This window comes from Phalacrocorax aristotelis, chromosome 2 (assembly GCF_949628215.1).
Source record: "Phalacrocorax aristotelis chromosome 2, bGulAri2.1, whole genome shotgun sequence".
NCBI classification, from domain to species: domain Eukaryota; kingdom Metazoa; phylum Chordata; class Aves; order Suliformes; family Phalacrocoracidae; genus Phalacrocorax; species Phalacrocorax aristotelis.
The window spans coordinates 34,119,194-34,141,640 of NC_134277.1; the positions used below are offsets into that span (position 1 = coordinate 34,119,194).

The 22,447-nt window shown below is 36.6% G+C and overlaps 1 protein-coding gene across 1 annotated transcript in view; it reads left to right on the top strand.

Annotated features, from left to right (window-relative positions):
• HDAC9 (histone deacetylase 9) overlaps positions 1-22,447 on the top strand; it is a 486,360-nt gene that overhangs the window by 422,969 nt on the left and 40,944 nt on the right. The window contains exon 23 of the mRNA XM_075082978.1: positions 317-435. Coding sequence (XP_074939079.1) covers positions 317-435 — 119 coding nt within the window. The remainder of the gene's footprint in view (positions 1-316; positions 436-22,447) is intronic.

Genomic DNA, 22,447 nt, shown 5'->3' on the forward strand with positions numbered 1-22,447 from the left:
ATTAGTCACTTCCCTGGAAGAGGCAGCTTTTCATAGGCAGCAGGATAAAACAGGCACAGATGTGTGCGCAATATTAGAGGCTTTGACATGTACCTGCATTATTTTTTTTTCTCAATCGTATAAAAGTAAAAAAAGTGACTATAGAAAGAAATTAAATGAAGCCTTGGACTTGGTTTGGTTTTGGGCAACTACCATGAAGATTGGCTTAATTAAAAGGAAATATCTTGTGTTGTAGATTTTTGAGTTTGTGGCAGTTTATATCATGAAGATAAAAGTTCTTTTAATCTTTAAGATGTTGGATTTTTTCACCCTACAGGACTGTCATTATGCCAGCTGCCAATGAGTTTGATCCAGAGATTGTCCTGGTGTCAGCAGGATTCGATGCTGTGGAAGGCCACGACCCTCCGCTGGGCGGGTACAAAGTCACAGCTAAATGTAGGTATCATCACAAGGCACATGTTTCTGAGTTGGTATTTTTTCTCTTTAGGAACCTTATTTTAGGACCAGATTACATCCATATTTCTCTTTTGTGAGATGACACGTGTGTCACTGAGGGCAGGGACTGTCCGTCAGTTAATGCCCAGAGGTGCCCGTGGAGCTACAGGTCTCGCCCAGCTCACAGACAGGGTGGAAATGAACATGCTAGCATTTCTGGCTCACTCCTTTCTGTTCCTCTTGCCATTTTTGTCTTTGTTTTTTAAAGTATTACTTTTCTGGCATTCAAATAACATTTTAGAGGTTTCATGCTTTTCAATAGGCCCCATTTTCCAAATCCTAGAGTAAGTTATTTCTCTTTAAATATATATTGGAGATTCTAGACTTTAGAGGCCTAAATCCAATCTCATATTGCTCTTTTGTTATTGTAATCTTTTCAGCTCGATGGCATTAATCCTAAATTACATCAGTGTTCATGAAGGCCAAGGTTTTGTAAAAGACTACTCTGTTGGGTCTCAATGTTTAGATGTCCATTTCAGTCCTCCAAAATGTGTGCTCATGGCAGAGATTTAATACTTTCTGAAAGACAGGTCTGTCTGAGGTGTCTCATATGTAGCACTCCAAAGTCACTGTTCTTACAGGATATTGTGGCCAGACTGATTCTGAGCCTGAGATACTAAGCAAGACTCGGTTAATGTAGTAATGCTCTGTACAGTAATGTGCACTGTAACAATGCTATATATAAAGTACTTTCCATGAGACAACGCAAAAAAGGCTTCCTAATGCAATGCTGTGAATACTTTTCTTCAGTATATATACTTTTGTCCACTGTATCTCAAGAAATACTGTAATAACTCTTAAATAGTTATTAAATATGGATCTCAGCTGCTAATGACAAATGCCTTGGGAAAAGTCTGAAGAAGTCAATGAGACCTAATGGCATTTAACACACTGTACAGACTCCAGCTCAGAGGATTTTGTCCTTCTGACCTCTGCCTTTTCTTACAGGTCAATAGAACAAAGTTGGTGTTTACCTCAGGAGGAGCAGGGAAGAGACACATATTTTTTATTTTCATTTTAACTGCATGATCCACAGGCTCACCTGAATACCAGGGATGAAAGTGTAGATGGAGAGCTAGAGTAGCTGTGCATGGTGGTATGCTGTGGATAGTGAGAATGCAGATATCTGTGCAAGGGTCTACCCAAAGACACTCACACAGGTGCTAATGCACCTGTGGAAAGGGAACATCCCTGTGGCGGCAAATAAGGCGTATTGAGTTTTAACATAGCTTTTCAGGTTAATGCAGTGGTTGCACTAGGGAGGAAAGAAGCGTAGCAGCCTGTATGCATGTTTGAATATCCCTTATCTGTGTATTATGGTTTTCATAAAACATTGTGCACAAAAAAAAACCCCTTTTTTAAGAGGTTTACTCACTGTATTTTTCCATAAGTATGGTTCCTCGTCAGAGGCACCATTCCATGATCTTATGTGGTAGGGAGATGAGCTTCCAACTGGTACAAAATAGATATTTGTTAGGAAGCATTGTATAATTATCTGTATTAAGCAGCTGAGAATTCATGCTACCTGCCCCTTAAGCACGCATGGTGCTCCAATAACATGCTTTGGCATACATGGTGTTCTGGCATAGCAGCTTCAACAACTTAACTAGAAATTGCAATAAGATTCATATTTTCCTCTCAGGTTAGACTGAAATTCACCCTGTCAGCAAAGAAAAACTGTTTAATATTGGAATCAGTGTTAATTTTAATTAATTAATTAATTAACTGTTCATAACTTTTTTTAGAAGGAGAAATCTTAGTACATTTTTTTAATATAGGAGGCTGCACGTCTACAAGTTGCACGTGTGTCTGTAAGCAGAAAAAGGTGATTTACAGTAGGTGGCTCTTGTTTAAATTAAGGGAAAAGCCAAGATAGACCCAGATAATGATCACGTACCTGAGGGATGAATAAAGCCTTTTGTATTGAGCCAAAGGAATTTATTATTTCCCTAAAACAAAATTCTCCACATTCCACCATACCATTTTAGAACATAGCATACTATATGTGGTATGTAGAAAAATGACAGTCTATTAAAAAAAATACAGTTCAAAGCGAAACATTCATAATAAAAACTAAAAATAATCATGCAAATTTTAAATATAATTGGCTTGTACTAATTAGAAATTATGCCCAAAAGAAGTAAATGTAAAGTAAATTTTAACTTGTAAATATTCTTTCTTAATAAATCTTTTGCACTTTGTGTACACTTAATACATTGAATTTTCTGATTTCTATGACCCAATACAAATTTTACACCCATGAATTAGGAAGAGATTGACATCAAAGATGAGAACATGGGTCCTTAGCTACTAACCTTGCTGTTAAAGAGAGTTAGGGAGACACTAGGTGCTTGGTAAGGAATTATACTTGTCTTTCCTTCAGATTACAGTCAAATAGAAAAAATTAAAATGTATTAACCAATCAACATTCCCAAGTCATAAAGTAAAAACCATAGGATGAAGATAACAGATTGGACTAACTACAACCTTGGAGTAACTATATAGCAGGCAATTACATACAGAAAAAATAAGTCTACTAAATCTACACAGTTTGAGATGTGTAAATTAGAACTTGCTTTAACCCAGGACTTTAATTTTTTTCCTATATCAATACACAATCTGATTTACTGAGGAGTTGCCATTTCTGACTAGTGAACAAATGCGTCAGCAACAAAATAGTCTTACGGGGTTTTTTGCAGCTGATTTTAAATGCATGGTTCTGATGTACATGTCAGGATTTCTCACAGTGAGGTGACTCTCAGCTGTTGTAGAAGGGTGTAGGATAGAAGGCCAACTGAGATCAGTGATGAGAGCAGAGCTAGGAGATATCTCACTTGCCTCATTTATCTGCAGCCCCATTAAGTAACAAAATCACTAGTGGTCTGTTTCCACTGAGAAAAGAGATAGTGTTTAAAAAGCATTGGAAGGAAAGTTTGACTCTTTCCTTTCTTATTGCACTTATGAAACCACTTTCCCTGAGTAAATCTTTTTCTCCAACTGCCTTTGCAATTTGTCCTTGTCTGTAGATTTTTTGAGGACAAAAGTTTTCACTAAACTAATGAGTATTTAAGCAGATTTTATTTGGTGCAACGTAGAATTGAGAATGAGCATTAATTAAACATTGGTTCCAACCCCAACTTTGAGGATTTCACAGGTGCACTTTTCTTTGTGTTGGCTCTTTTTATCCTCTCAATCAAGTGCTACCATTTCAAAAGGTGCTTGTATATAGCTAGGTGCACATACACATCTTGAAACATATATTCAACCCATGTGCATAAACTTTGCTATGGATTTTATATTCTGTTAAGAAAAAATCTGGGCTTCAGAGACTTGAGATTACTGGTGGCATATGGCAGAACTTTCTGCTGCTGGGAAGCTGTCAGGCATTTGTATCAACTATATTCCTAGTATCTTAGTTAAAAAAAAGTAAGTTTTATCAACAACACCATTTATAAGACCACCTAGGATAATTAGAAATAGTATATATACTTTTGAATGCACAACCACTTTGTCCTGAAGGTCTTCCCAAAAACAGTTGTATCTGAAAAGGAGTTTCTTTTTCCAAATATAACCTTTTTTTTCTGATAAAGACATTATCTCCACTCACAAATTCTGCCTTGCCTGTGTCTTTATGCTACGATAACTGCACCAAGTTTAACATCATAAAGCAAAGAAAAGAAAGCAAGGCACATGGCACGTTAAGCCTTTCTTGGCCCAAGATCCTGCATCAGTTATAGGTGCCAGCTCCTACTCAGAAGTTTATCTAACTTCTGGTAAGGTCTGGATCAGGTTGTCAGGGGTATTCAAACAACTTATCTCAGATTTTACTCTCTATGGCCCCTCTCTTATGACTCAAGCTTAACTTCATTAGCCAAAATAGTGGAATATTTTTTGTTTTGTCAAGTCTGTCTTTAGTATTAGCATAGTTTTGTCCATGTTACTTGGTTAAACTGGTTCCCCAAGCTGTGTGGTGAAGATGGATGAAGCAGTGGGAGCTCTCTCATGCACAAGTCTCTCATGCAGAGTAATTATTGTTGTCATTGGGATCCCTTTGGGATCAGGGACTATAAAGGTGCTTTAATTTTACTGTAAAATATAATCACATAACAGAAAAAGATGCTTTATTTCCTGACTAGCCTAATATTTCCTTTTTATTTCTAGAAATTTATTATTTTTTCAGTAAAGTAACAGACAAAATATCAGCACAATATATTACATATTTTAAAAACGTAGTTGTATCAAGTCCACTTGTTGCACTGGAGCAGTAAAAACTGTATTGCCAATAAAGTATAAGAAAAATAATGGGGGAAGAAATAGAAGGGATAAAGGAGTTTTATATTTAGAATAGTAAGGAGATGCCTAAAGAGTATGAATCTACTCTTCCATCCTATCCTGATGATGCTTAGGTGGAACTACTGCAGACAGAGCTGATACATTCTGTGCTTTATTTTATAGTTAATTTTAACAACCTCTGCTAAAGTGTATATTATCACACGGTTTGAATTCTGTACAGTGAACAGGTCTGAAAAAGAGCTGCAAGTTGTTAGATCCTGTAAGAGCACTGTTTTTAAATTTAGCTCTGCTGACTGAAGTTCTCCCTGTAACATTACCCTGAGGTGAAGTACCTTCTCTTTGTTTTATAGAGAAGCCCTTAGAATAATATTTGCATTAAAGTCACTGAGATCACTTTACAGTTCAAGTAAATATTGTACATAATTGCTCATTAAATGGTGACCATTCCATAAAAAGAATAAAGTAAATAAAGAAGTGTCCAGTGAGAATGAAGGGGTCTTTTCAGGGTACTTGTCTTCCTGAAGCACTGCATTTGTCAAGGACTATGATGATTTACTGGAGTTTTCCTGTTGTTTTAATCTCTTATTCCAAAGATGCTATTTGACATCAGAGTTCATATTAAGATCAGCAATTAACAGTAGGAAAAGATACCTCTGCCACTGCTGCTACCACCAGTTAAAGAGTAAATTATATTTTGAGAGTTTGGATACCTTTCTACTGTTCTGCCAAATTTGTGTTGCAAGGTTGATCCAGTGTCTAGAATATAACTGACTCTAACTAAGCTGATTTGCAACTTTTAAAGTTTTTATTTGAGAAAATTGTAATAACTCCCTTAACTTATTAAAAGCTGCATTATGCTGTGACACACTCCATTCAAGCAGGACCAATGAAAAGTGCTAAAGCTACAAACAGTTTCCTTCCTCACTAGCCCTCGGCAGGTAGGGCTTAGAGAACTTAACTGTAACAGTGCACAATCTGTCTGATTAATCACAGCAGAGGAAACAATTAATGCTCTAAACAGTTTATTACCAAAGGATATGTGAGCCTAACTGGTAGAAATTAACGTGTAAAAACAACCGCTGACTTACACATAGCCTACAGGTCTTCCATCAAGGAATCTCTTCTGATGGCTGAACGGGTTCTTCTCAGAATGCAAGTAAGAGCAACCAGGTTGAGCTTGGGTGTCTGTCCTGTTGTTTTGTGCTTTGTTGATTTTTTGTCCTGGAAGCACTCAATTTCTGAAAGAGTCCCCAGATAATATTGTAACTATCTACTAGACAGCACCTTGAACTGACTGGGAGTTGTTTAGGGTAGAGTGACTATAATGTCTTTGGGGAGGGACTACACTTTCTTGTGATTGTCTGAAAGACTTCCCTGACACGTGACTCTGAAAAAGAGTCCTGACTAGGATGAACGTAATAGGTAAATGTTAGACAAAGGGAGGCTAAAAGAGTCCATGCAAATTGCCAGATGACTAAACAGAATAGTAGTTTTGACTTGGTAGCTGTCTAAACACAATTCAAGTCTCTAAAAACAGCATTGCAGGCTTTTATGACGCCATGTCTCATTTATTCTCTTCACAAGCAAGAGACTTTTTGATTCAACTATCAGCACAAGAAGTTATGATCTTGTGAAGTCTGGCAGAAACAGCTTCACAGTGCAGTTCAAGTGGACTGTGTGAGCTGCTCCAACACCACATTGCCATAGAAAATGGTGGCTGCATGCCCCTTCCCCTTCTGAATTTTCTGTTATTTACCTTGCACTGGCTCTGGTTCTTATCAGATGTCTGTGGAAACACATGCACCATTAACTCATCAACCCATCAGAAAACTTAATCAACCAAAAAAGTGGAGAGATTTCTGTTGGGCTACAAAGCTGAGTCAGATCACAGAAGGACCAATGTGTGCGACAGCTAGTGGAAGCGGGGCATGGGCAGTAAAGAAAGGGAGAGATGGAGTAGAATACCTTTTGGTAGCAGAAAGCTGTTAAATTAACTCAGTTGCCACAGCTGCCTTCTTGTCTGAATTCTTCTGAGATTAGAGATTTCATTTTGGTTAACATAATTTAGTTATCTTTGTGGTGCTGGAGGTGATAAGATGGTTATCCGCAGGATAGGTCTTGAGCTTTTGACTTAGAGCTGAAAGAATTGGAGGTGAGGTGGAGCAATGATCATTCATACAGTTTTTCATGGGGGATTTTCCTGATTCATATCAAAATTTTTCCTTTTGTTCCTTTTATGTCCTGGAAACTACAGGGTACCCAGTCACTGGCAGCAAGAAAACACAGCATCGAGACTTTGTTTCCAGTTGTTGACTTTGGAAAGCAAAGTCTGGGTTTTCTCTATGGTGACTTCTTGAAAACTAATTGAATGGTTGTTTGGTACAATACAAAAGGCATCAAAATAGATGACAAGTTCATTGGTGACCTACCCTCAGACATGAGTGTTTTCATAGGATTTATTGGGAGAAAGAAAGCATTTTGATTTCTTTTTCCTCCTAGCCCACAGCAGTGGTTGGTGCAGCATCTCCTATGGCTTGCGCATGACAATTGAATTTCCCAGGTTCCCAGGCCAGATTATGTTGTATTTGCTCCTGCATTTGTACTCCTTAAATTTGCTGTTGCACTGCAAATATCAGTGAATTATTTGCCAGTGACTCCAGGATGACTTACATTCATGAATATGAAAAGTAGAAAATTCCAGAAATCCTGTTCTGTAGGGAAGACTAGTTTATTGGCTCCTGTGGAAACTGAGCAGAGAATGGAATTCACTGTATAAAATTAGTGTCCTCTCTAGAACATAGCATAGGAAAAGGCAAAGGTGAAGATATAAGGGGACAAGTCGCGTGTCGTTTCCATGCCCCCCATTTAAAGAAGACATTAATGCTTGGAGAAAAACAGAAAAAAATATGAATGGACAATTCTAATGTTGGGTTGAGGAATCTGCCTTCACATGTGGTCAAGTAAGCATGTGTCAATGGCTTGGACTATGGATTTGAACCAAGAGAAACAAATCGGTGAACAATTCACCTCATTTACTGAGGCCTGGGAAATCCTCATCTTCAGACTTTGGGGCACTAATGTCTGACTGCATAGGTATTTAAAACATACCTGAAGGATTCAGAAATTTTAGCACTGATTTTGTTATTGCCCAGTGTTTTCACTGACTATCTGGTTAACTAGTATGTCTTCCAGAAAGGGTCTACCTAAGCAGGAAGAGAGAACAATTAGAAATATTAATAAATAAGCACTGATTTGACCTGCTCTTTCACTTAGCCTTTCTTTCTGTAAATCAGACAGGAGAGATTTCCATTTTCCACTCCCACTCCTGCCCCACAAACAGAAGATGTGTCTGCTGGCTAGTTAACTAACTCATGCAAGTGAAAAACCACCTGTATACTATGTTCCAGATATACAGTGCCGATCCATCTGCAGAATGCATCAGGTGCCAGTTCCTTGATTTAGGGCAGTTGCTGGGGACAGGGCAGAGGATAGATTACAATGAAAAAAAGAGGATCTACAGAACCATTAAGAATTATTTTCCCTTTTCGGTCATCTTCCTTTATCTCTTCACCTACCTCTTGTTATTTTTTCTTTCATGCTACAGTAGTGACAGTGGCTAATGACAATAACTGATGTGAGAGCTGCAAAAAAGGTAAAATTGGTGACATTTTCTCTCAGTTTTGAAATTTAAACTGACGAAATCTTTTTCCTTAGTGAAACCAAAAGACTGTCATTTAGTAGAAGAAAGAAAAGGAAAAAGCATTTTTTTCTTCCTTAGGCAGTATAAACTTGTCAGATTACAATTTAAATACAGCAAATCAAATACAAGTTTTTAGGGCCATTTTGAAACTAATGGAGTTTGACGCAGTGTTCAGCAACTTGCATGTGTCTTTCACAGGATTGGGTCCTGAGAGAAAATTATTGAAAGACATCTCCAAATGTGGATTTCTCCATAACAAAGTGTCTGATCTTTTATAGCATCGTTGCATTGGGAATTAGGCTTGTCTTTGGGAATTTGTAAAGCCTTTAGTAGAAGAGCATGATTTATGCCTTAGAATTTAACTATTCTCTGTAATAAATAGAAATGTGCCACAAGTATTTACTTGGTTGCGCCATGGGAAAATTTTTAACATATTGTTCACAGCTTCAGAATGCTATAAAAGAAGACATGTAATTTGCAGACCGGACTATCCTTTGTGATTTCTAACCAATATATTTGATTAATATCTTTCAAAAGAGACACCAGCCAAAATGTTTACATCTTATTAGGCAGAGAAGAAGGGAGCACACACAATTTTGATTATGATCTCGGATGGTTCATTTCTTTGGGCTTCACATCCCTACTACTTAAGGCAGACTGTAACTTTAAGATGTTATCTCTTGCCTGCGCAAATAAACAGCCAGTTATGCTTTTTATGGTGGGTAGTTCTCAAACCAACAGGGGATTAGAAGATATTAGCTGGAGTTTGTGGTTCCCTGCTGAACTATCACGGGGTCCACGGATTCCTGTCCTGATTATTTCACAGGGCAAACACCTCTTATCTGGGGTGATATTCTCACACTGGCCTCTTGGCCATGGACTTCAAAAGCTGATCACAGGGAGGGCTAGAGAGGCAATAACCCTTAATATAACAGTCTCTCCTGATAGGGACAGACACGGTAAAGGTAAGGCGTCTCTGAAGTTTGCTCTTGTGTGTTTAGCCCCATGGGGTGATAAGGGGCCATCTGTTTTTTTGGTCTGCAAACTCATCTTTTTCACACTGTCCCAGTATCAAGTACACTTCAGGTCTGACTGGTATCAGCACCAGCAATTCTTCACTGGTCTGAAGAGATTTTCCTGGTATTTTTAGCTTTGATCCCAGGCAATTTTCTTAGTTGCTGTTGGTTTTTTTTACCCAAGCAAACATATAAAATAAAATTTAAAAAAATAAGTTCAAGGTACTATTGGCTCAAAGAAAACAAATTATTAAAACGGGACTTACAGCACATATGTTAATTATTTGTGGGCAAATGGAAATGAATGCTTATTCATGTGATTAAACTCAAAACATCAATTCATGGCAGCAGTTTCAAAAAGTCACATATCATGTAGCACCACACAGGATTCTTGCACCTTAATTAATTGTTCAAATAGAATACCAGTACTGCCAATTGTAGAAGTTAAAAACCACTGCTTCAGACCTCAGAAATATTGTAAGAGTTTTTAAAATACTACCCAGACTTCCTTTTGTTGTGGAGCTCCCAGGGCACACTTCCTTCATATTTTAAGGTTCTCGTGCAGCCATTTCTTTAACAGTTGAAGAGTGAGATTCCATTGCAATCTCCTGATCATAATAGCTTTAATGCCAACACTTGATACTGTAATATCGACAATACTGCAGTATCTGCAATACTTCATATATGCAATAAAATGGTGCAAGTTGCCAACACTGGCATATTTTTTTAAAAATCAGCTTTTTAATTACCTTTGTTTGTTGTTTTGGTGGGTGGTGCTGGTGGTGGATCTTGCTTATACCAACTAATTGCCATAAAAGTGCTGGAAATGCAAGACTGTAGGTCTTAATCCCAGAAGCTTTTACTCACTTCGAGCAGTCCTGTTGATCGAGACCACTCCACCAACCTGATTAATATTTACTAAAATAAGTAATGTTTATAGGGACAAGCCTTGCATTTTAAGTATTAATATGATGCAAAACCACATGCTAAAAACTATTCAAAAACATACTCACATGAGAAAGCTGTTACTTAAATATTTCCTGAATTTTTATAGAATTAACTTGGAAAGAAAAAGGAGTAGTTCTGATGTAAAATAAATCCATTTGCAGTGCATTTAGTAGTAATTTATTTACTTCAGATTCCTTCTTTTCTCCCCATTTTTGGTTATGTTTCATATAAACTAAAGTGGAGCAAGGGACAGATCTTGGGAGACCTTCTTTTTTGGAAGAAGAGACTAAACATAAGTATGTATCCAGAACAACAAAATATTGCTAGTTAATAAAAATTCTTTTACTTCCTGGTTTCTGTTTATGATAGTAAATGTTAGCATGAATTAAATATTTGTTTCCTTTGATTCATAGTCTTATGCGTTTTCTTTAGATAGCTCTCTGTAAAAAAGACTGATACTCTAGCTATATGGTGACCAAACACTTTTCAGTATCTGGCATTGAATCCATTTAGGTGCAGTTTGCTTGTGAGACCTGGTTTCTAAATCTGTTTTTCACTTACTTAAAATGGATTAGCAATCTCGAAAAGCAAAACAAATCAAAGCCATTCCATTTAATGGTGGAATGTATCGTCCAATAAAATGTCTGGGTGTTACATGTGCTAGCTTCAAAATTATTTTCCTAATGTGATTACTTAACATTGGGTATGAATTCAGTGACTGTGTTGTATTGAAAGATGATTACTCACATATATTACCACATAATCTATGTTTTCATTTTTGATTGCAGTTTAGGCATATTGTATATGTTCTTCTGCATATTTTTCTTATTATTAAGCAATGTTCAAGGTTTGCAAACAATAACTTACATTTTTTTTGCATAGTATTTCTATGCTGCCAAAAGAAATGATCAATTTAAAAATTGAGATATATATAAATGTCCATTAAAAATGGATATATTTTCACAAATGTTCTATTTTGAATTTTTTCATATTAATTTCTTTTTTAAATTAAAGGCAAAATATTTTTTCAGTTAAAAATGTGTAATTTCTACAAAAACAATGGAAAAAATGAACAGGAAGGTCTTTATTTTGGGGAGAAAAAGGTATTGACTAGTAACAAATCAAATCCATTGTTATTATTTGTATCTATTTTATTTCTATTGAAAAAGCCAATATCTGTAGTCTCAGATATGACTATTGCAAACAAATCCTTTATTTTCAGCTGAAAGTTATAGTTCCTTCCAAGTACAGGAAACATCTTCCATGTGTCCTACATTGGAGGAACAGCTTTGCAGTAAAATCGTGTTTGAATATGACTGCTCTGTGCACTAAAAAATTTATGAGGAATTGCAAGAAATTTTGTGTAATCAGCTTTAAAATAGTTGTGTATTTATGTCCAAAGTTGCAAAGCACATTAGCACACAAGTAAAAATTGTAAAGTTGAACCTAGTATTGTTGAAACTTCAGAAGCCAGCATAAACAGGCTAAAAGTAATTTTTCATTCACCCAAATATTCAAGCAAGGAACCTTCTTAAACCTTCACCAAGCCCTGTGAAAAACAGTAAGGAAAATCAATTGATCGAGTGATAAGATGTTATTTCAAAACTTGTAATTTCATTAACAAATATGCTACATCAAAGAAGTTATCCAAAAATTGTGATGTTTATATGACCTCGTGAGCAGAACTTTATTTTTCTAGTGGTGTCAACTGCATCAACTTTAGCTTTGTAGAATATACATGAAGACAGTGCATATGTTCTGAACCACGTAATTTTTTTCTTTTGACCCTTTTTGGGTGTACACTTTCCCACACACAGTGCACACCTCTGGGAATTTCCCAGCATGCCTTTTGAGGAAAAACATTGAGGTCACAAAAGTTGAACAGAATTACTAAGCCAAGATCTTTAAAGGACGTGGAAAAAAGTAGTAGATCTGAAATGTTTGCATCCACCAGGAGTTTCAGTCCTTCCACTTCACTGAAAATCACCAGGTTTTTTAACAAATCACGTTACAAATCTGAAAATTATCTAAATTGGCATTGGGTTTTATAATGGTTTACGTTACTGATAGGGAATAAAGAAGATTACTTCAAAAAAACACTTAAGGGAGTCTGTGCAGTTTTAATAGCTTGTGTGAAACAAAACACCAAACAGGATGTCTTTGTCCCCTTTGAACTTGAGGCATCACATGGACATGAAGCTACTGAATTCTCTGATTAGTTATGTGGTGCTGGACTCCCAGCGGCACTTAATGAAGATAAGTTTTTACCTAGTGCTTTCAGAAAAGAATGGGAAACTAAATCTGCTTGATCAAATTTAGTACTTTATCACAGACAGAGTAAAACTGGGAAATGGAGAGAAAAGGAGAAAGAAAAGGAAAGGGAGAAGGGAGAAGGGAAACTGGAAATTGGAAACTGGAAACCAGAAATGGACAATGGAAAAGAGAAAAGAAAATTAAAATGAAGTGAAGGGAAATGAAGGGAAGTGAAAGAAAGGAAAGGAAAGGAAAGGAAAGGAAAGGAAAGGAAAGGAAAGGAAAGGAAAGGAAAGGAAAGGAAAGGAAAGGAAAGGAAAGGAAAGGAAAGGAAAGGAAAGGAAAGGAAAGGAAAGGAAAGGAAAGGAAAGGAAAGGAAAGGAAAGGAAAGGAAAGGAAAGGAAAGGAAAGGAAAGGAAAGGAAAGGAAAGGAAAGGAAAGGAAAGGAAAGGAAAGGAAAGGAAAGGAAAATGGAAAGGAAAAAAATTTAGAACATAAAATAGGAACCATTCAGATGAAATAAAAGTTTCCTTATTGCAATCTGCATTTCATGGTTAAAAAAGAAAGGAAAAGTAAGAAAGATATTGCTAATTTTCATTTTTTGCATAAAATTTTTTAAATGACTTATAAATGATCAGTCTGAATTTTTGTTATGTTTCATCGCATGTGAAGAAAATTTTGTAATTGATTGTAATGGAACTGGCCATCTTATAACATAACAAGGGTACCTATAGCATAACCAATTTACTCAGACAGCCAACTCTAGCATGGTTTACCCTGACCATCAGAACTTGTCACACCTAAACCCAGTATTTTTAAAAGAGAAAGTGGAAAATATCTTCTGTTCCAATGTAGGACATATACTTCAAGCAGAAACTGAGAGGATAGATTTGATTGAGTAAATATTCAACACTGTTCTAGGTATATTTCTTCTGAAAGACACCAGCAGCCTTTTGGCTTTGGCTGACTACTGACAATTAGAGTATCATAAACCAGATGTCAAATATTATGTCTTGAATAACCCACTTTTTTCTTCAAAATCTGCCCATCCTTCTTGCCATCATGACTCAACTATCTAATTTAGTCCATTGGATACAACAGTCCTTATTCAGTACTTGGTTTTATTTTTTATTTTACTAAAACTCTAGTGAAAGACAGTGCATCTGGGAAATATATTTGTTTGCTCTGAATGTTTCCTTAACTTTTAAGAAAACTGATGCACATTTAGTAGACTCTGCTTCACAAGAGCATAAAAAATAAGCATACAATCAGAAAAGGTCAGAGTAAAGTCCTCTCACTGTTACAGGAATAGTCTCTAGTCTATTTTACTGCAATTGTATCACTGTGTTACAGTCGCGGTTTAGCCCCAGTCAGCAACCGAGCCCCACGCAGCCACTCGCTCCCCCATGGTGGGATGGGGAGAGAATCGGAAGAGTAAAAGTGAGGCAACTCATGGATTGAGATAAAGACAGTTTATGAGGTAAAGCAAAAGCTGCACGTACAAGCAAAGCAAAACAAAGAATTAATTTGCTCCTCCCAATGGGCAGGCAGGTGTTCAGCCATCCCCAGGAAAGCAGGGCTCCATCACGCGTAACGGTTACTTGGGAAGACAAACGCCATCGCTCCAAATGTCCCCACCTTCCTTCTTCTTCCCCCAGCTTTATATGCTAAGCATGATGTCATATGGTGTGGGATATCCCTTTGGTCAGTTTGGGTCAGCTGTCCTGGCTGTGCCCCCTCCCAGTTTCTTGTGCACCCGGCAAAGCACGGGGAGCTGAAAAAGTCCTTGACCAGTGTAAGCACTACCTAGCAACAACTAAAACATCTCCGCATTATCACCACTCTTTCCAGCACAAATCCAAAACACAGCCCCATGCTAGCTACTGTGAAGAAATTTAACTCTATCCCAGCTGAAACCAGGACAGTTACAGAACTGTACCTTCTGTATTAGTTTCTTACTATCTTTGGGAGACTGGTCTGGACAGATTTCACTCTTGGAGCATGTCCTTAGAGATTTGATTTTCATTTACTTCAATTTATCTCTCTAAAGTAAGGAATCATTCCCCTCTTTCAAATGTCTCCTTTTTGAAGTGATATAGATATTTATGGTGGCACTCTTTAGAGATATATCAACTGGGCTTGAGAACAGCAAATTAACACATGATGGAGGTGGACATTTTCCTGTGTTTCAGCCTGGAAAATCCCAGGTGTGAGGATGGCAAGCCTGGACATCAGACGTCCAAGCTGGAGCCATTCTTTTGACCAGGTGGCTTAACTTCTAAAACACCTGGACAAATAGCCAAATTCAGTTTTTTCTGGGATATCTAAAAGCATACTGCTTACCAAGTTTTTATCATGTTATTAGCAGAGAAGTGGCAGTATATTCAAAGGAAAAGGATAGTGGAATAAAAATATGTTAGGGGAGATTGAGCTAAGTACCAAGTGGAGCTTAAAAAAGCTGATGATGCATGGCATAGACAAGGCAAGGTGCAAAGTGGGTTGATAGGATAACACATTTTCTGAGTCAGAAGAAGTGTAGTCAAGGAATTATTACTAGGAGGAATGGAATAAATTTGGAATAGAAACCCTCTGTCTGCATATAACTATTTTCAAAGTTTATTAATCTAGACATATTGAATCGATGAATAGGCTTTAAAACTAAAAAAATTATTAGTATGACATGCTAATATGACTTCTTCCATATTACAACCATAATTTCTATGTAATTTCCATTATTTCTTTATAAAAATACCCCTGCTAGCTTATTTGAGTGATTATTATAAATATATAGTATTATTATGTAGAAAATATTTTTATAAATTATTTCCCAATAAATATTTAATTAATATACTAATATTGTATGAGTATATTACTAATATAATTGCTTATATTTAAAAAAAAGAATTTGAAAGCAGGGCTCTGTAACCTACAAAATCTCTAGCAAAAGTAATTTTTATTAAGATATTAACAGAGGCATAGTCTACTTAATCTAATTGTGTTCATCTGTAATTTCATATTTACCTGAGAAGCTTCTCACTGGGCATACTGTGTTCACAATGCCAAAGCATGACCTTGGTAGATGAAAACAATTTTTACCTGCCTTGATGTAAATAGTCTTTCAGAGCTGTAGATGAACTTTCCCTCTCTAAGTTTGACTTTGTAAACATTATACATCTAATAAGTCCAGATTTGTCCATAACAGGTAATATAAAGAGATGTTTAATTCCAAAGAGACCTTCATTCTTTCTGCAAATTGGTGCAACAAATCTTCCTGGGGAGATTCCTCTCTTCCCAGTGAGTAGCAACTAGCATGAAGGAGTACCAGAGGCAAGACAGCTAACCCTTCCTTGGCCGAAGGTAGGGGAGGAGAATCCTGGTGAATGTTAAAATCAAAGGATTTTTTTCCATTCCGGCAGTGTTTTCTTCAAGATGTAGAAAGGTCATGGATTAAATATGAAATTAAATGAAATCATAAGCAAGTTTTCTGTTAACACAGACTGAGTTGTTAAAATTGATAGCTATATTCCATAAAAATAGAATAAACTGCAGAGCCTTCTATGTGCAGTGAAAATTTTACACAAGTTCTTCAGGTGGATTTTAAGAGAGGTATTGTGGAACTCAGAGGTGTTTTTCCAATAAGCTTATCACTACGCTTCATGGGGAAAAACTACTTTGACATAAATCCATGTGTCACTGTTGGTGATAGGAGATTCTATTGGGTCTGTTATTTTGCACTAACCCATGAGTGAGCTGGAATACAAAAAGAACTTTCTCCTCAGATGCAGCTGTCATTATTCCACTGTTAAGAGTAAACAATATTTTAGAAGAGGCGCAGAGATGAAGCATATGGATATGAGATGGTGAAGGTAACGGAAGAGATACAGTAAGTGAGGAGGTCCTCATTAAAGTCCTGATATGCAGCTTTTAACCTTCCTGCAATGCACAAAGTCCGGTTCCCTTGTCAGCCCCTGCTTCTCCAACTCCTTCAGCTATCACAAATGCCCTGCACATATCTTTCTACACATACAGACTGGTACTGTATCCATATATATTTGGGCTGACAATTAAGAATGATATTTTTTTAATGTTCTTCTTCAAACATCTGGACACTTCAGGACCTCGTCTATCTAGAAATTACTTTCAATATGTTCTGAAGGTAGACTGCAGTTAAAACTAGTCTTAGTAGCATGTGGTGTTGGTACCTTTAGAAGACACTAGTATACACTAAAATTTTCCAGTGAATGGAAGACCCTGAGGAAGAGAAAAACTATAAAACCAGTTGTGTTTTTGTTGTTGTTTCAACAGTTTAGTCCTTGAGCTGAAAGTGAGAGAGAATAACAGGAAAAAGCTGGCCCCAGAACAAATAAATATGGCATTGGCTCATATTCATAACAACACATTGGACAAAAATGGACAACAGCAACTATCAGCTTTCATGCACTTCCTTGGAAAATGCCACTGTCGTGTGGCTTGACCAAAAGGACCATGTATACCACTGCACATCCACAACCCAAAAGGGACGCCCAGCAAACACTAGAAGAAAAAAGACATTTCACATGGGGGTCCTGTTTACTTGGAATATTTATTGCTTTCATCCAAAAATATCAGTTTAGCATATCACTGCACATTTTCTACTCTTTCAATTTTCAGAAGAATTCCAATAAACTAATTTTGCTACTGAATGGGAAAAATATTAGAAAGCACTGTTCAGAGACTTGCGGGGATAGGAAGGAGAAAAGAAAGGTCAACACAGAAGAGAAGTCTGAGATGAATAAAGGTACATCAGAGCAAATCTTCCCATGAAAGATTATTGAGAATAAAGCTTTTTTTTTTTAAACAAACATAAAAAACAATATATAAATCAAGAGCACAAAAGCCCTGTTTTATGATTTTTTTAGTGCTGTTTAATTTCTTTATATCTTTTTTTTGCCATTGTTAAAAAACAGCCAAAACTTCAAAGGCAAGCTGCATGTGTTCTAAATCAGGACTTCAGTGCTGATGTATGACAGCACAAAAATTAAAACTAAATAAATGTGCTGTCTAAACCCCCATGTTTCTCAAAAAATTGCTTTAAAGGCTTTAAAAAATTAGAATTATTGCTTGATCTTACTTTACCAACCATAATGTTTTCACCAGAGTAAATGACAAAATATTATATTAAAAAGAAAGAAAAAAGAGTGTTGTCTGAATATATCCGAACACCTGTATTTGGCTGTCTTGTACTTTTGTCAGACGTGCAAGGGGGAAAATGAAACTTTGCAGTGACTTGTCTGATCGTGAATATGAACTGCATAAATTCTCAGTTTATCCACTGTTTTCTGGAAAGATCCTTGACAGTCAGGGTAAATTGATGAAAACAAGGCAGTATGTCTATGAAGGAAAGAATAACATTCCTGGTTTATCATATAAATATGGTTGAAGAATGGACAGATTCTCATGAAAAATTGTTTGTGCAAGTTTTCTACTATTTTCTTTTCAAAATATGAACTTTGTAACAGGTCAAGTTATTATTCCATTTTATTTTACTGTCTTTGGACATGATATTGCTGTTTTCTCTCCTTAAGTGAAATGGCATGTCTGACTCCAAAGGTGTCTGGCCAGAGTACACCAGTTAAGTGTCCTTGCGAAAAAAATTGTGGGACTGGGGCCTTTGTGGTGTCCCTTTCCTCTGGCATTTACTTTTACAATGGCCATTTGCTCTTCTTGTACTAAGTCATCTTGATTTGTATTGACTCGTTTGCTTTATCAGGTTGCAAAAGGGGCAAGTGGCCCAGGCAAATAGGAATTAAAAAGTTGTTCTTTTTGGTAAATATGTCTTTGGCTTTTAAAATTCATTCATCCCATTCCTGTTTGTGTCCTTTTTCATTTCTGGTTATTTACTAGTTATCACTTTATCTTAATTAATCCCTATTCTGTTGTGTATGAAGTTTAAATTATACATTAAAAGAGCAGATACTATAGGATGTCATTTTGTGAGCAGTAATAAGAAATGGATAATTAAGGTTAGGAAGTCAAAGTAAGCAGTGTGTGGGGACCCTTTAAGCTGAACTTTGGCAAATGCTAACATATGTTTACAAACAGTATTATGAACATGAAGCAGGATTACACTATCCGAATTATTTATTTGTAATTAATACTTCAATCGGTTCTAGTAATGTAGAAAGTATTGGCCATACTTACATATAATATAAGAACAGGGATAACCTAGTGAGTTTGAGATGTTCGGGGCTGACCCCACTTTAACCACCCAACCCTGGTGTCTGAATTGAAAGCCCACATCCCTTAGATGGCCAGTGAAGCCTCCAGAGGCTGACTCAGAGTACCAGAGCTTTCCAGAAGTGTCTAACCAAAAAAGCATGTCAGCCTAAGAGAGATTTGAAGAATCTCTCAATGTTAGTTGCAGATTTTTGGATATTTACTAAATGCTAAACTTGTCCCTCCCACATCAGGACTTCAGAGTTTGCCAAGATTCATCCTGGAGGCAGTTACCTTGAGATTCTTAATGTGCACTAGTGATAGAGATAACACATTTTCATTTTTGGTAAATTTTCTAATAAAAGCTTTACGATGTTTAATCAAGGAAAGGGTTTGTCACTGTTTCTGTATAGATGTCACCTAGAACACATGTTTGGAAGTTATATTTGTGCTTTGCATATTGAACTTATTAAAATGTGGCCTGACGTTCTGTTTACAGAAAAAAGAAATATCAAGACTTTAAGATGCTGGATAGTTAGATTGGGAGCAAGTAGAAATTACATTTAGGTTGCCGGTGTTTTCTCTTCTGCCTTTTTCTTGGAGAATTCCTCAGAATTTTTTAATTGCAGCAGTCCTTTGATACCTGACAAGGGAAAACTCTTGGGCAAGCAGAGTGTCATTAACCTTTTCCTATTATATTCTCTGCTGTCCATTGAACTGCTAAAACTTGTCATTTCTCCTCACTTCATTCCTAATTAAAATATCAGCAGCATGTGAAAATAAATAAATAAAAAAATTTAATCTGGATCCACTGAAAGTAACATCAACAGAAACTCTTTCCAGAATAAGTTTTCCATTTTGGTGCAAACCTTCATCCAGCTGTAGGATGAATGAGTTGCTCATTTTAGGCTCAGCTGAAATCGTTTACACACTCTTTCTTTGAAACAGTAAATCTAGAAATTGCATATAAAAACAGTGCACAAAGGAACATTATTTGGGTTGTAAGGTCAATTGCTCTGAAGTTAGGCCGAGTGAGATTTATGATTGCTTGCACAATGGACCCCTTTTGCATATGCTGTAAGATAGAGTTGTTAATTAAGTGAACATCTACTATTTTGGACCTTTGTTCTTCTCAGTATAGACAGGGCCAGGTTCAGATTGTAACTATAAACCAGCAATAAATGCTAGCTTCAAGGTTTTTGCCTAAATCTAAATAATAGAGGCAAAAAACGTTCCTCTACCTTTTTTCTAGATATCAGTTTTTTCTGCTATCTCTTTTCTAAAATGTAAAGTAAGCTTAAACACAACAAGCTCTGCTGTTAAAAGTGGTTGATACAAAAGTGGCACCATGGAGCTCTAGATTTCTTGTTTCTTGAATCTTAATTTCAGATTAAATAAAAATGTTTTGGTTTTTCTAATTATCCATTTGTAGCATCAACCAGCAGGTCACTTCTGCATTGCAACTGGCCATGAAAAGCCACAGCAAGAAATGCAGACATTGCAGATCTCTGATCCAAGTATTAAATTGTGTGCACTATATAGTAGTCCCATAGAACAGATAATCGTCATGTTGAAACAAATTTCTCTTGAGCATTTCCGGACACGGTGAGGATACAGGAAGACCCAGTGCAACATGTACAAGAAGTAAAAACAATCTAGTCTGAAAGGGTCACAAGGACGGTTCCTGCCTGTTTCCTGGGCAACTGAAACAGCATAGGATGAAAAAAAGAGGCTTTTTCCATCCACTTCTGCCTGTGCCCACACATCTGCTCACTCACACCTGTATCAGCCCTGCCAGCTGCACATGCTGGATTTCACACCTCTTGAATAGGCAACATCCAGGGCTTACTCTGATTTGTATAGATTTTAGCACTGAAGAAATCTGTTTTATTGATAGCTACCACCACCAAAAGTAATCTTCAGTTTGGAAATGAGTTTTTTCTTTACCTACCTGCAAGCACTTGTCCTCAGGCGTGTTTTCTGCTCAGATCTGAGCACTGAGTCCTTGCAAATATTATATTAAATATGTCGATTTACTGTTGGAGTTCACAGGGGGTATAAGAAAAAGAAAATGAAAGGCTTTTTTTGTTGTGATCTTTGTTAAAAAGCCTTCCAGGCCATCTTTAAGTTGTTCCAGGTTGGGCTAGGTATAGGCCAGGGCTTATCAGCTTGAAATGGAGTCACACGTCACCTGGGAAGGAGACAGAAGCTACCCTTCCCACTACCACAAAAGATTTATATATTTGGAAGGGTAGTTTGAGTTTATTTGTGATGACACTCTAAGGCATAGTCTTGTAAGATATACAATTAGCTGAAAGTTTAGAAGAAGCAACTACTATTGACTCCTTGAGTCCTGATGAGTTCAGGAAACTGCTCTGCATTCACTGTAAAATCTCTGTTCTGGTTGATAAAATGTGGATCTCCAAATATACATTTGAGGTTTAATGTGGATTTCATTCACAATTTCTAAACTTATTTTACTATGCTTAAAAGAAGATAAATGTTTGCACGCACTTGGCCAAATTTTGCTCACAGTTCCAGAGATATAAAGCCATTGCAGCTGTGGGATTACTTTAGATTCTGTCTCTGTGACAGTGTGGTAGTATGTCTGAATAAATGGCAAGTGATGTGATTGCTCCCAGGGAGACAGGCTTATTGTCAAGTACCTGCTTTTTTAAATACTTTATTTGCTTTAAGGGTTATCACTAACACTTTGCCTACACATACAAACCTGTCACCTGAAACACAATGTATTTTCAATTCAGTGCAAGCTGCCTATGGTTAGACCTTTTTTGAGTTAGTAACCTGTCACTGAGGAATTCAGAGTTCATTGCAGACAAAATCTGAATCATTTTCATGCCAGTATAGCTGTGGGACTGCTTCACCTTTCTCTGTATATAAAGGATTCAAAAGTATATCCCTGGAGAAGAATTCAGAAATGCTCTGCTTCCCTTTGCAGAAATAAGGTCGTGTCTTCCCTGCTCTCTTTAATTTCTGACCATTCCTGAGGGTTACAGGAAAATCTAACTCCTTGACAATGTTTAGTTTCATATTCACATTCATTTTTGTTCATGCTTATCCACCCAGTCATCCAGTAACTTCGCCTACATGCTTTTTAGTCACAAATGTATTTTTTTCTCATCTTATTTAAGACCACTCCCTTTTATTAACCCAACATGCACTTTTACCTTTTTCCCAATTCTCTCATCTCATTTTATTTTTCTTTTATCTTTCTCTTTCATGTGTAATTGATATTAATTAATTCATTAATTCCCTCTAACATAGTGTCCAGCTGTAAAATTCTGGTAAAAACAGTGGGAAGATGCTAGAATTTTGGTCCATAAAAATTTCTTTTATGAAATGAAATCAGCACTTTGGCCAAAACTGAGAATGACTAAAAAGTGCATCCTTCTCTGCTGGAATGACAACCATACCCTCTGATGAATGGAGCTGTTCTGAATTCAATATTTTTCCCTTTTGAACTTCTCTATTTATCTGTAGTGAGACAGTCAAACACCTTTGTTTTCAAGGGTTTCTAAGTGGCTTT